At 54.0% G+C, this 12,672-nt stretch overlaps 1 protein-coding gene across 2 annotated transcripts; it reads right to left on the bottom strand.

Moving 5' to 3' along the window:
- Positions 1–1,955: 1,955 nt before the first annotated feature.
- Positions 1,956–12,303, bottom strand: BOLA3 (bolA family member 3). 2 transcript variants are annotated; one of them, XM_032880786.1, is made up of 4 exons: positions 12,193–12,303; positions 9,772–9,892; positions 7,431–7,519; positions 1,956–2,200 (listed from the first exon to the last, which is right to left on the bottom strand). In XM_032880786.1, the coding sequence occupies exons 1-4, from the start codon at positions 12,244–12,246 to the stop codon at positions 2,135–2,137; spliced, it is 330 nt and encodes a 109-aa protein (XP_032736677.1). In that variant the 5' UTR covers positions 12,247–12,303; the 3' UTR covers positions 1,956–2,134. The 2 variants fall into 2 exon arrangements, with proteins under 2 accessions (XP_032736677.1, XP_032736678.1); XM_032880787.1 differs by lacking the exon at positions 7,431–7,519.
- Positions 12,304–12,672: the final 369 nt, after the last annotated feature.

The following is a 12,672-nucleotide window of genomic DNA, read 5'->3' as shown; positions in this document are numbered from 1 at the left end:
TATCTACTGCTCTGGAACATACCGTGAAACTCAGTGACTTTAAACAACAAATATTTATTACCTCCCCGTCTCTGTTGGGCAAGAATTGGGAGTAGCTTAGCAGACTGGTTCTGGCAAGCTGCAGTCAAGATGTCAGCTGGGGCAATAGTTGTCTGAAGGCTTCACAGTGACTGTGACTTGGGAGGACCCACTTCCAAGATGGCTTACCCAAATTGCTCTTGTTTGGGCAGGTTTGGTTCCCCGCTGGCTATTGGCAGGCCCGTGCTGTTGGCTGTTGGTACGAGGCCTCGGTTCCCCACATGGACCTCTCCACGGGCTGCTTGAGTGCCCTCACAACATGGCAGCTACCATCCCCCCAGAGTGAGCAACCTGAGACAGAGCAAGGAGGAGGCCTCAGTGCCTTTTATGATGTGGTCTCTGACGCGGACCTTTGTCCTTTCTACTGGATTCTGTTCTTTAGAAGCAGATGACTATGTCCAGCCCACTCTCGGGACAAGTAGGCTCTACAAGAATAACCAACATGTGTCTAATTCTGTGATCTCTCTGTCCTTGCTGACTGCTACCTTCTTCTGGCCCCTGGGACTCCATTCTTCAGTGTTTCCTCACTACACCACCTAAAAGCTGTCCTTTGGGGCACTCTCTCGGTGGTGTCTCTAATCCTCTGTTCTGTTTTATCCTGGCTTCTCTGCTCTTACACAACTCGGTGAATCTGTTCCATGTGAAAGGCAGCTCCGCCTTGGCAGGCCACCAAACCCACCCCCATGCTATGGAGATGGAGAGTATTTTTAAACCCCAAAATGGGGGCATGGTGTATGAACAGCACATTTAAAATTTGTGCTGCTCTGAAACTCAGGCCCAAGGTTGTTTTAACCGCATACTTTCATGACTTAGGGAGGTACTAGGGATCTCCAGAAATGATGGTGACCACTGGTTTCCTTGGAGAGCAGCTCCATGAAAGACAAAGGAGACATCTAAGGAAGGAGCAGATGGTCAACCTGTCATCACCACGATGACTGGGGTACTGAGGACTGAGAGTGGCTGTGGACACGGACTCAGAAAGCAGTCCAAGAGGGAAGTGGATGTTGGGGGGCAAGAGCCCCACTGTGAGGGGCAGGTGAACCCCTCAGGGCTCCTCGGTTGCAAGCAACAGACACTGACCAGACTGACGTGAACAATAAAGAATTTAGTGAAAGCACATGGAACAATCACAAAATTTCTGGGAAGATTGGTGAACCAGCTTCTGAAATTGGGCAGCAACAGGAAGGCTCTGTCACCAGAGCCCCCAGATCATGCCGCAGACCCACACACCGCGACCGCCACCATGGACTGCAGAGACAGCAGCCTGTGACACTGACTCCATCATTGTCAGTAGCCAGAACGCTGGACCCGCAAGCCATGGAGGCTCCCTCGTGTCTCGCTTGCTCCACATTCAAAGTCCAGATCCGTCTGATGGGCGAGTCTAGACCACCAACCTGCGCCCATAGGCAAGGGAGCTGGGAAAGCAGACCTTTCTTGCTTCTGCTGTGGGAGATAGGGTGCACCTCCCTCCAAGATGCGGAGGGTGGGGGATCTTCAAACAGGAGAAAGACCTTGATCCTGACATCCCAGACTCCTCAGGGTCCACTTCAGGGAGTGGAAATTGAAGGTCTAAGATCATTCTTGTAAGAAGTTTGGGGAGGAAAAGACAGGCATTCAACCAAGGGAATAGCAAAACCCAAGGATATTTTTTTTGTTCTTCTTTTTTTCTTTTCTTTTGGGCAAGATTAAGGGACCTTAATAGCAGTTTCCTAGAGGAGAAGAACGAAGAAAATGCCTTGACACGACAAAAGGAGCTGGCACTCCTGTCCATGGGTATGGCAGCAGGACACGACTGTCCGAGGACGAGAGACCTCTGGACAAAGGATAATGCCTCTGAAATAGACGAGCAAGACGCATCACCAATGACTCTTCAGAGGTTTCAGTTGTCTGTTGCCTTTAATTAAACTCTAAATAGAGAACATATTCTTCTATGATTATAAAACAGAAATGTCTATGAACAAAATAGATAACTTTTTGGCAAATGCCTAGGAAAGGATGGTGTCAGCCAAGTTCATCCAAGGCATTGAGCAGCAGCATCTATGCGGCCAGGGCACGGTCAGTGTTTGGGGACGGAGGTAAATATCCGCAATCCGTGCATCCCTTTGATTTCTTCTTTCAGCGCCTAAGCAAGGAGGAGAGCATCACTGTTTTGCACTTGACACTGAGCAGTCTTTATGAGTATCTGTATACAGCTGTCTCCATGGGAGGCCCTGCCCGTGCTTTGTCTAGGCAGTTTTGCCTTTTTTTTTTTTTTTTAGAAAATAGTTTATTTTTTTAAATTAATGTCTAAGGAGGCTCAAAAATATAAAGTTATAGAAAGGCATGCAGTAAGGGAGCGCCTGGGTGGCTCAGTGGATTAAGCCGCTGCCTTCGGCTCAGGTCATGATCTCAGGGTCCTGGGATGGAGCCCTGCATCGGTCTCTCTGCTCAGCGGGGAGCCTGCTTCCCCCTTTCTCTCTGCCTGCCTCTCTGCCTGCTTGTGATCTCTCTGTCAAATAAATAAATAAAATCTTAAAAAAAAAAAAAAAAAGGCATGCAGTGAGGTTTCCCCTGACACCTGCCCTCCACCACCCTCCATTCCCACTTCTGTCCCCAAATGAGAGAAGTGGTGTCAGTTTCTTGTGTGTCTTTGCAACAATTGCAAAATGCATGTTTAAGCTAATATGAATACATATCCACCCCACTACCTTTTAATAACACACATGGTAGCATGTCAGACACGTTGGTCTACACTTCCCCTTCTCCACTAGCCACTGGAGGTCTTAACTGTGTACTGCTGGTGGGCCTACCAATTTGCCAGGGATACAGGTAGCCATGTGCCTCTGGCCCAACCTGATTGGTCCAGGGGTGACACATGACCCAAACTGGGCCAATCAGAACCTCTGCTGGGATTTTTCCGTGTGGAGCCTTGTCTGTTGGGTCACTATCCTTGAACAACTCTGGGGGCCGTGTTCTCCAGCAAACAGAGAAAGCCCATCTCCAGTAGGAGAAAATGAGGCCAACACTCAGAAGCCAAAAGCTCAGAGACGGGGAGAGAGAGAACATGAAAAAGAACAAGCAAAAGAACTTGCTTAAGACCCTGAATCTAGATATGCCACAGAATTAGGTAATTTAATTACATGGGCCAGCTAATTCCCTTTGTTTGCTTTTGCTACCTTACAACAACAACAAAAATTCCTAACACATGTAAATAGGTTTATAGGGCAAAGGATCCTTAGAGACAGACACTCCAGTCCTATCCCTTTCTTTGATTAAAAAAAAGAAACAGAATCTACCCCCCATTTATACTCAGCAAGAGAGGAACAGAATTAGGATGAGAAGCTGATGTTCTGGCCACTCCTCATTCCTCTGGGGCTCCTGTCCAGCCCTGATGCCAGGAACTGCCATGTGCTGGGCACCAGAGAACTGCTCGACCCTCTCCCTATTCACCTGCAACCCCCTCAACTCTGCAGACAACAGAAATGCCCTGGGAAAGAAGCCTCATGTCATGGGGCAGGGGGGGGAGAAGGCAGGGAAAGGAACACATCTCCCTGGGCCACAAGCTCTCTGCTTTCTGCAGGCACAGAATGCCCCCTAAAGGCCGTCCCCATGCCTGTGTTTGGGTTGTCGCCAGGGCCACAATCCTTAAAGCCTCCTTGGCTAGGTGTGGGCCAGCCACCCTTTACAAGGAAGGCCTTGATCCCCTCATGCCCTGTGTACTTAGCCCTCCCAGTGCCTTCTTCCAGCTCTCCTGCAGGCTTCCAAGGTCACCCAGGTCACAGTATCTCCCAGCTACAGAGGGCCTTAAAGGTCACGTGGGTCACTTCACAGTTGAGGTCCTGGTAGGGAAGTGACTTAGCCACAGGCCCACAATTTATAAGATGCCGTTTGGGTAAACATTTCTCAGCGCCTGCTATTGTGCTGGGGTCACAGGTGCAAAAGGCATGGGAAAAGGATGAAAAAGATAAAGGGAAATAATACAAGGGCACAGAAAATGGACATGGCGGACAGTGACAGGTGCTGCCGGACCCTGAGGCCACGAGCGCTGCTGTGGATGTTCATGGGAGGGGGTCAGCCTGCCTTGGCTGTTCGTCGAGCGGGGCAGCTGGGAGTGGGATAGGCAGAGAGGCCACGCACCAAGCCCAGGAGGGAAGGCTGGGAACCTGTCACAATTCATGGGGAGGAGGCCTGGCTGTGAGTCAGGAGCAGGCAGCGAGAGATGGAGGCAGGCCACAGAGAGGAGAGTGAGTCTGGACTCCCTGGGCTATCAGGGCACTGCTGCAGGGCGCTGGGACGGGCGGGAGGCACGGGCGGAGGCACCCTCCGGTAGCAGGTGAAGAGGCAACATACAGCAAAGAGGCCAGAGCAGGGAAGAGGACTGGTACTGCCTGAATGCCTTCCATATACATCACGAGGCTGGGCCCGTGTGGCCAACACCTCCTGTGATCTTTGCACACTGAGGCTCGGGTCCTGCTGTGAAGCAGACAGCCAGGAAGGAGCCAGCTTCCTCCAACACAAAAGGGAACTCAGTGCTCACTTCTCTCCCTGTGGCTGTTTCCCAGCATGGGAATAGGATGGATGGCAACCCTGGGGCCTGGCCCAAAGTCAAAACCAGTGACTATTCCAGAAGAGAAGGCTGATGAACCCCAGGAGCTGAAAGAGGCCAGGCTATGCGTCGGCAGGGTCCCCGAGGAGCGGCACGTTCCTGCTGAGGGTGGAGCAGGTGTGATTCGTGACAGCGGGGATGCCCTCTCCCTGGGGAATCAGGCAGCGACTGTCTGACAGTAGTGAATTCCAGTAACAGATGGACCAGGTGGCCTTTTCAGGGCCTTTGGGGCCTGAAAGTCTCGTTCTATTAGGGTGACTAAGCAAGATCAATAAGGAAAGCTTCACCCCAGCCCAGGGCCACCAGGACCCCACCCGACAGCCTGGGCATCCAGAGGGACCAACCATCATCCTCCCAAAGCTGCTGACTTGGCACCCACGGAGCAGAAGCCAGGCTGTGGAATCTGCTCCCCTCTCCTTCACTCCATTGCTAGGCTGGCCTCCTCCTCCATGACAGCCCTTGGGAACCGTGATTCCCAACACCTCAAAGAGGCGGGCAGCGAACTCCGGGTCCAGCTCAGGCCCGCTGCAGGCCAAATGACTTGCTCTTAAAGACGTTGCCTTCTGTTGCTCCCACGGACTCCCCCATGGCCAACACCTGCAAATGCAAACCTTGGAAAAGGCCCGGGAGTGCGCAAATCCCTTGAGGCATGTGTACCAGAGCCCTAGCAGCTTGCTGTGGCTAATGAGGGCCCCCGCCCAGGGTCAGGCTCCGGCTCAGTGGGCACATGGCTGTGGATCCACATGGCCTGCCCGCGGGGCTTGCAATGGCGGCCGGCAGTGCTTGGGGGTGCCAAGGGTGGCTGCTGGGGTGCCCGGGGTGATGAGCGCACTAGGGCCAGCAGGGGCGTTCTCTGAAACGGGAGCGCGTGCAGCCACCAAACATTTCCGTTGTCTATAAGCCAATAACCACACCAGGCCAGCTCTCCTTACTGTCTGCAAACGCTCCACAAAGACCGGTTGAGCTCCTTTAGGGGCCAGCGGCCAGGTGAGGGGACACAGAGTGGACAGAACAGACCTAGGGCTGGCGCATGTGAGCTCGGCTTCCTAGGGCCCTGCCAGTCAGCACGCAGGGCTCTTCCGCTCCGAGGGTGCCAGGGGAAGTCTGAGTGCTGCAGGCGTCCAGAGGAAGCCCTGAGCCCACAATGATGAGGGGACATTGCCCCCAACCCAGAGAATGGCTGCCTTCCGCCCAGACATGGCGCAGGCTCCACGCAATGCTGTGGACAAGGATGACAATGGTGACGGCCGCTGACGTTTACCAAGGGCTACGAGCTGTCAGCGTTTGCAGTGCCACACGTGTGCTCTACCACTAATCTGCAAAACAGCCTTTTGAGGAAAGTACTGTTTCTCTCCTTGGTGACAGATTAGGAAACCAAGGCACAGGGAGGTTTAGTAAGTTGCTCAAGGTCACAAAGCTAGAAAGCAGCACAGCCCACATGTGTAGTGCAGGCAGACAGAGTCCAGAACCAGCATCTGTAACCTCTTGCAACGGCAGCCCCAGCCCAGGGGATGGGCTCAAATTCACAGCGCCCCTAGCGGCCCAGGCTCGCCAGGCAGCCAGGGGAGTTCTGGGGACAAAACCCAAAGTCCTACTGGTTGGTGATGATTTGGGCCCGTCAGGGCCTCCCTGTCTTGCCTCCGCTCCCACACCTGAGAGCACATGGGACTAGAAGCACTTGAGGGGAGCAGAGTAGCCCTCCCACCCCAGATGCCCCAGCAGGTCCGCAGCACACCATATGGCCGTAGGTGCCCATGTGCACGTGAAAGACTGGGCTCCATGAGGAAGTCAAAGATGGATCCAAAAGTGAACAGCCCACAGAGGGATGATGGGGCCAAGGGACAGTCAGCAGGGACATAAGTGTCTAGGATGAGAGGCAGAGAACGCTGGAGGAGGGTGCGGGGACGTCCATTCCCTGCCAGGCAGGCGGCGGGGGCAGCATTTTGAGCTGGGTGCCGGAGAGCAAGGGTGCCCAGGCAGGAGGGCTGATCTGGGCAAAGGTCCAGAGCCAGAGACAGAACAACGGGTAGGGGCCAAGGGAGGCTTCATTCGGAGAAGGGTGGGGAAAGGCCTGGAATAGCAGTCTGGGACATCTGAACTAGAGACACAAGGGGCCACGGAGGGATTCTCATGACCAGAGCTATGCTGGGCAAAAATGAAACTAGCTAGCTCCCAATGTGCAACACCTTCCAGAATAATGTCAGACACACCTGCTGCGGGGGGTGACTTTGCAGATACAGGCCAGGGGCCCAGCCTGGCATAAATTCCAAGTAAAATAAGCACAGATCATTGAATAAATTGGACCTTAGTCTGGTTAAATCTGATGTTCCAGACCCCCAATATCCTGTCCCTGGGTATGGGGCAGGTGGAGCAATTCTCAATCATGCCATGCCTCAATTTACACATCTGTAAAGGAGTCCAAAGGGATGCTAAAAAAAAAATCTTCAAATCTACAAAAACATCTGTTTTTTAGTACCTGTATGTTTACAAATATATACGGTAAACATTGGTAGCATTATACAAAGAAATAAAGAAGGAAATGCAAAATAACTATTGGGTGGCTTGTTTTCAATTCTGAATAAAATTCCTATTTGCCCACAGTCTGATTCCAGATAAGTTCCATATTATATTTTTCTCAGGTCTTGAATGCTGCCTGCATGAGCCTTATTCTTTCCTTGGGCTGACAGTTAAAATATCATCCCCGCTCGTCAGGCTCTTTCAGGACACTGGGGACCAATGGCAACAGAGCCGTGTTGCTTCTACTGACCTGATTTACCATCTGGTGCTGCTGGACAGTTCTCTTCTCCTTAAATTCTTCTGACTCGATCCGGATTTCATACATCGCCCCACAGCCTCCTGAAATAAACATGACTCAAAGTGTTTCAATTATTAGCTTACAGCAGCCACTGTCCCATATGTCCTCAAAGTACCGTACGATCCAAAGAAGGTCTGAATATTCTTATTCAGCACAAAGTTGCTAACATGGTGAGAAAAACCTCACGGCTGACGACTGGACCACATGCTCCCCGCGGGGCCGCCTCGGTCCAAAATGTGCTCTTCCTTTTGCAAGCCAGATGCACTCACCCAGGATTATGCCTGTGGGGCACGGAAGGGACAGCACAGAGCATGGAAGGCCTAGGAAATGTCAGTTTGCCTTGTGTTTTTGTTGACAGGCCAAGAAACCCCATGGAAGAGGGATGGGAGAGGCCGAATTTCCTTGTTCAGCCTTCCAAAGGAGCGGCAATCAGTTGTTTTTTGTTTTTTTTTTTTTAAGATTTTTAAGTTTATTTATTTGACAGACAGAGATCACAAGTAGGCAGAGAGGCAGGCAGAGAGGAGGAGGAAGCAGGCTCCCTGCCGAGCAGAGAGCCCGATTCGGGGCTCGATCCCAGGACCACCAGGATCATGACTCAAGCCGAAGGCAGAGGCTTTAACCCACTGAGCCACCTAGGCGCCCCGGCAATCGGTCTTTTTTAAAAATGCAAAAACACACTAAAGTTTGTTTTGAAAAAACCTATATAATACTAATGCAAAGAAAAGACAAGAATGGAAGCAGGAGAAAGGGACACAGCAGGACAGTGGAGGTCACAGACATGGTGGCCATGGAGCTGCGTGGGTCTCTCTCTCTTTTTAAAGATTTACTTATTTGACAGAGAGAGAGAGCACAAGCAGGGGGAGCAGCAGAGGGAGAGGGAGAAGCAGGCTCCCTGCTGAGCTGGGAGCCCGACGTGGGGCTCGATCCCAGGATCCTGAGGTCAGGACCTGAGCCAAAGGCAGATGCTTCACCAACTGCACCACCCAGGTGCCCCTGCACGGGGCTCTCTTTAGGCCCTCCTGGTCTGTGATCAGCCTCAAGGGTCTAATTCTGGGCTTCCATAGGGCAGGAGTAGCTTTCTGATAGAGCTGTCAAGGCAGACCCTGTGGTGGACACATCCACCTGCACCCACATGGCTGGGGAGCTCATGCCGATGACCGATGAAGTGTGCTGTTCTAGCATGAACCAATGTGGGCAAGAGACAACACGTCCCCGGTGCTCGGAGCACCCAGCCAGTTTGTGAGAAGTGCAAGTTACTCAGCAGGCTTTATGCATACCAGGAATACGAGCTTTGCTTAACCAAGCTTCCTGGCCTTGATTCCCTTTCCACACTCCATCCAGGGTGAGGCAGACCCAGACCAAAGGTCAAGTTCCAGCTCTGCCTGACCCAGGCCTGGGGCAGGTATAGGACTAGGAAGGTCAAGGCCTCAGAGCTGGGACATCACATTGGGGGCCCTCTTGACCTCCCCTAACAACGGTTCTTTGGATTGATGAATTTGTCTGTAGTTTCCCATAAAAACTACTTTCTAAACTTTCTCCCAATGCTTGCAGAGGTTAGGTTCTCAGAGAAGCAGTGAGCCCTCATGGCAATGCGCGATGCCAAAGATATATGTGGGCATGCACCTGCACGCCCAGCTAACTGTCCCTGCTGAGCTGTTCCACATGTGTGACTGGGCAAAGGTCCTGTCCTCCTGGCCTCTGGGTGCAGAACTCACCTCCCCAGCCTGTGCCTAACATGCAGCCAGTCTGAATTTCTGAGGCGCGTGGGGCTGGCAACTGGACTGAGGACAGAGTCTGCCTGTGTCCCCTGTGTCCTGGTGCTGGTTCCAGTTCTGCCACCTCCTCCCTGGGAGGGCCTGGGCAGGTTCTCTGGCCTTTCTGGGCTCGGCTCCTCATGAGGAAAGTAAGGAAGTTATTTTCAAAAGGATAAAATCCTTCTGAGGTCTGCTCCAGCTCACCTTCCAGAAAAATGTGGAGAAAGTAAAGTAATGTTCATCTTCAAATCAAATTAAAGACTGTGGACCTGAGCCCCAGAGTCACTGAGAGGGACCTCATCCGACCCAGGCCAGGCTAACAGCCACAAGTCCTCCCAGCCGGGCCTTATCCCCACACACAGTTTCCCTCTGACGCTTTCACGTCCCCACCTCCACACCATCAGCTGGGAGAGGCTGAATTCCATCTGTCCAAAAGTCACACGTATTGAGAAGCCGCTGATGGTGAATGTGCTCTGCCCAGCCCCCTTCCCCCTACAGAGGGCAAAATCCCCGTGGAAAAGAAGACAGAAAAACCTCACCTGAAATGTCAGTGACTTTGATAGCTGTAGCTCCAGGAAACTTTTCTTTGAGTATTTGGGTCACTTTGAGCTCCCCCTCAGTTTGCGAGGCAAACATCCGCTGGGCACAGTGAAGAGGAAGCTGCCAGAGAACAGAGAAGAGTCATCGCCCAGCAAGACGATGGCACCCCCCAGGCCAGGCCAGACCATGGTGCAGGCCTCCCACCACTGCCCTGCCAGCCAGGCCCCCCAGCAGCGTGGCCATGGGCTCCATCCCAGGCACTGTGTGGCATCACATGCCCACTGACGCTCCCTAAGACCCAAAATAAGCTTTTTGGGGAGTTAGTGGAGGTAGGGAGTGGAACTGTAAATTATACTTTGACTCCAGGCACAAGGCAACTCAACAGATCTTTGAATCCCTCATAACACTGTGAGAGAGACACCATCATGATGTCAGTTTTGGAGGCGAAGAAACGGGGGGACTAAAGCAAGGGCTAAGGTTAGGTTCACTGGTGAGATGGGGAGCCAGAGCCTGGGCAACCCGCCTCAGATGTGCCTCCCAGGCCAGCATGCCACCGACCACACACTGCTGAAACCAGACGCCACCTGTGCCTTAGGCCTGATTCACATTTCACACCCTCCAGCGGGATGTGGCCTTGTGACCTACTGCTCAGTAAGCCAGCTACACGCTCTGTGACATGCACCAATTCTTACTGGGGAGAAGTAGCAGAATTCTACTAAATTACCTGAAGGAGAAATATTAGATTATTTACCATTGGTAACAACACTCCCCTTGCTCCCAGTGGGTACCATAAGGAGCCAGTGCTTCTGAGGGGGACGTCTCCAACCTTATGGGATGAAGAACAAAAAACCAGATCTGCAGCCCTTTGGGCTAAGCACATGCTGAAAGGGAGACTGACAAGAGAGCTTGGCAGGCCTTGAATGTCCAGCTAATTTTGGAGTTTATTAGGCCTCTTGGTGCCAAAGTCACCTGCACAAAACAGTGCCTTTTGAAGCTAGCCCAGATGAGAGGTATTATTACAAACGGAGCAGACTGGGCTGGGGACTGGAGGGGGATGGCGGGTGGGACACAGGAGTGCTGTTCATCTGTGCTGGTGCTGAACGTACCATCCCTTCAGCCTTTAGTCCTACCTGTCCTCAGGCCATTCCTGAAGGCCTAGAGCAGGGTCCTGTGGTAGAGACTCTCAAAGCACCTCCTTCTTCTTTTTTAAGTAGGCTCCACACCCACTGTGGAGCCCAACGCAGGGCTTGAACTCACCACCCTGAGTTCAAGAAATGAGCTGATACCAAGAGTTGGACCCCTGGCCAAGCCACCTGTGCCCCCGAAGCACCTTCTTTAAAATGATCTGTGCACTGGCTCTTTCACCAGCTGGTTTCAAAGGCCAAGACTGAGTCTACCCTGTTACTGCAGCCTTCCAAAGCTGGGCCGGGACAGGCCCTCCAGGAGACTTGGGTGATGGATGGCTGAACGAATGAACAAATGAACAAGCAGAATGAGCACAGCACGCAGGGCATGACTGCTCGCACCTGCAAAGAAGCTGCCGCTCCAGCAGGCAGCTGCAATGCAGGTCAGAAAAATGGTCTGGAGTGAGGTCGAGGGACAGAAACTTGATGTTGTGGGCCTAAGACTGGGCTGGAGGAGGGGGTAAGATGGAGCCTCTTCTGAGGACAGAGCACTGGACGGGCAAGGGCAGAGGGTAACCCGGTGGCAGGCGGAAGCAGTAATCGCTAAGGGCTGAGGGTACTTAACATTGCTGATTCCTTGGGAGGTCTTTCCTCCATTTTAGCTGATCTGCAGGCAGCGGCCTTTACACGAGCAATCTACTGACAAAATCCCTAGAACCCCGACTGTCCGCGCGGAGAGTCACCAGCTCTTCATACTTGGCGGAGGCAGGTTCAAGAGCGGCAGGAGAGAAGGAAGAACGGGAGAGCAAAGTGGATGAAGCGAGGAAAGTATAATCAGGGAGGAGAGAAAATTCGGAGAGCGTGTGACGAATGCCCTCTGCTGGGCTTTTACTCAGAGCGTGTGTTGGAGAGGGTTAAGGTCCCAGAGGCTGGAAGGACTTGCCCAAAGCCCAGACCGTCGCACTCTCCGGCAGGCACGCGGGTCTCCGGCTCGGTACGTCCACACCGCTCTCTCCGCGCCCAGATCACAACTGTTTCCGTGTCTGTTCCCCTCGTCCCCGCCTCCACCGGCTCGGCAGCTCCACCAGCGCGCGCCGGGGCCTGACACTTCTCGGAGCCCCGCCGCCCGGGCCCACGGAAGGACCCAACCCACGAGGAATGAATGAGAGAAGGGAAGGGAAGGGCCCCAGGCCCGGCGCCGCGCTCTCGGCGAGCCCGTCCTCCAGCCTCGACCGGCGCTGCGGGCCCTCCGCAGCTCCCGCCCGGGAACCACAGCCCGGCCCCGCCCGCGCTCACCCCGCGTATCCCGCGGAGCAGCGGCGCCACCACAGCCGGGCTCCACGCCGCCATGCCCGGCCGACGCGGCCCGGCGCCCGAGGTCGCCGCGTCCCCTGAGAGGCGCAGAGCCCGGGGCCAGAAGCCGCCGCCGCCGCGGGCAAGGCCGCCCCCTGCCGCCCGGAGGTCGCGAGCCGCCCGGCTCCAGCTCCCGCCCGGTCCTCGCCCCGGGGGCGCCTCCTCGGAACTTGCGGCTCCGCCAGCTCGCGAGTCTGCCCGACCCGGTCCGCACCGAGCTCCGCCAGCCTCCAGGGGTCGTTCCACCATCGGGCTCTTCTTGCCCAGCCAGGGGACGCCCGGGGTTCTCGGCCCTCGGATCTGAGTTGCCCACATGCCAATGCCCCTCTCGCCCTAGGAAGGACATCTCCCTTCCCATCCCCACCGCCGGCAACCTGGCTTCCAAACTGGGGAGTGTGGGTTTCTCCCTCCAGAACAGGGGGG

This window comes from Lontra canadensis, unplaced genomic scaffold, assembly GCF_010015895.1.
Source record: "Lontra canadensis isolate GAN:19392208 unplaced genomic scaffold, GSC_riverotter_1.0 scaffold71, whole genome shotgun sequence".
In the NCBI taxonomy this organism is placed as follows: Eukaryota; Metazoa; Chordata; class Mammalia; order Carnivora; family Mustelidae; genus Lontra; species Lontra canadensis.
This window is presented reverse-complemented; position numbering and strand designations above follow the sequence as displayed.

Excerpts from the sequence above, each read along its gene's own strand:
- BOLA3 (XM_032880786.1), bottom strand. The coding sequence starts at position 12,246 with ATGGCGGCGTGGAGCCCGGCTGTGGTGGCGCCGCTGCTCCGCGGGATA. Across the intron at positions 9,893-12,192 it reads TGCTCCGCGGGATACGCGGG|CTTCCTCTTCACTGTGCCCA; the intron begins GTGAGCGCGGGC and ends GTTCTCTGGCAG. Across the intron at positions 7,520-9,771 it reads CAAAGTCACTGACATTTCAG|GAGGCTGTGGGGCGATGTAT; the intron begins GTGAGGTTTTTC and ends TGTTTATTTCAG.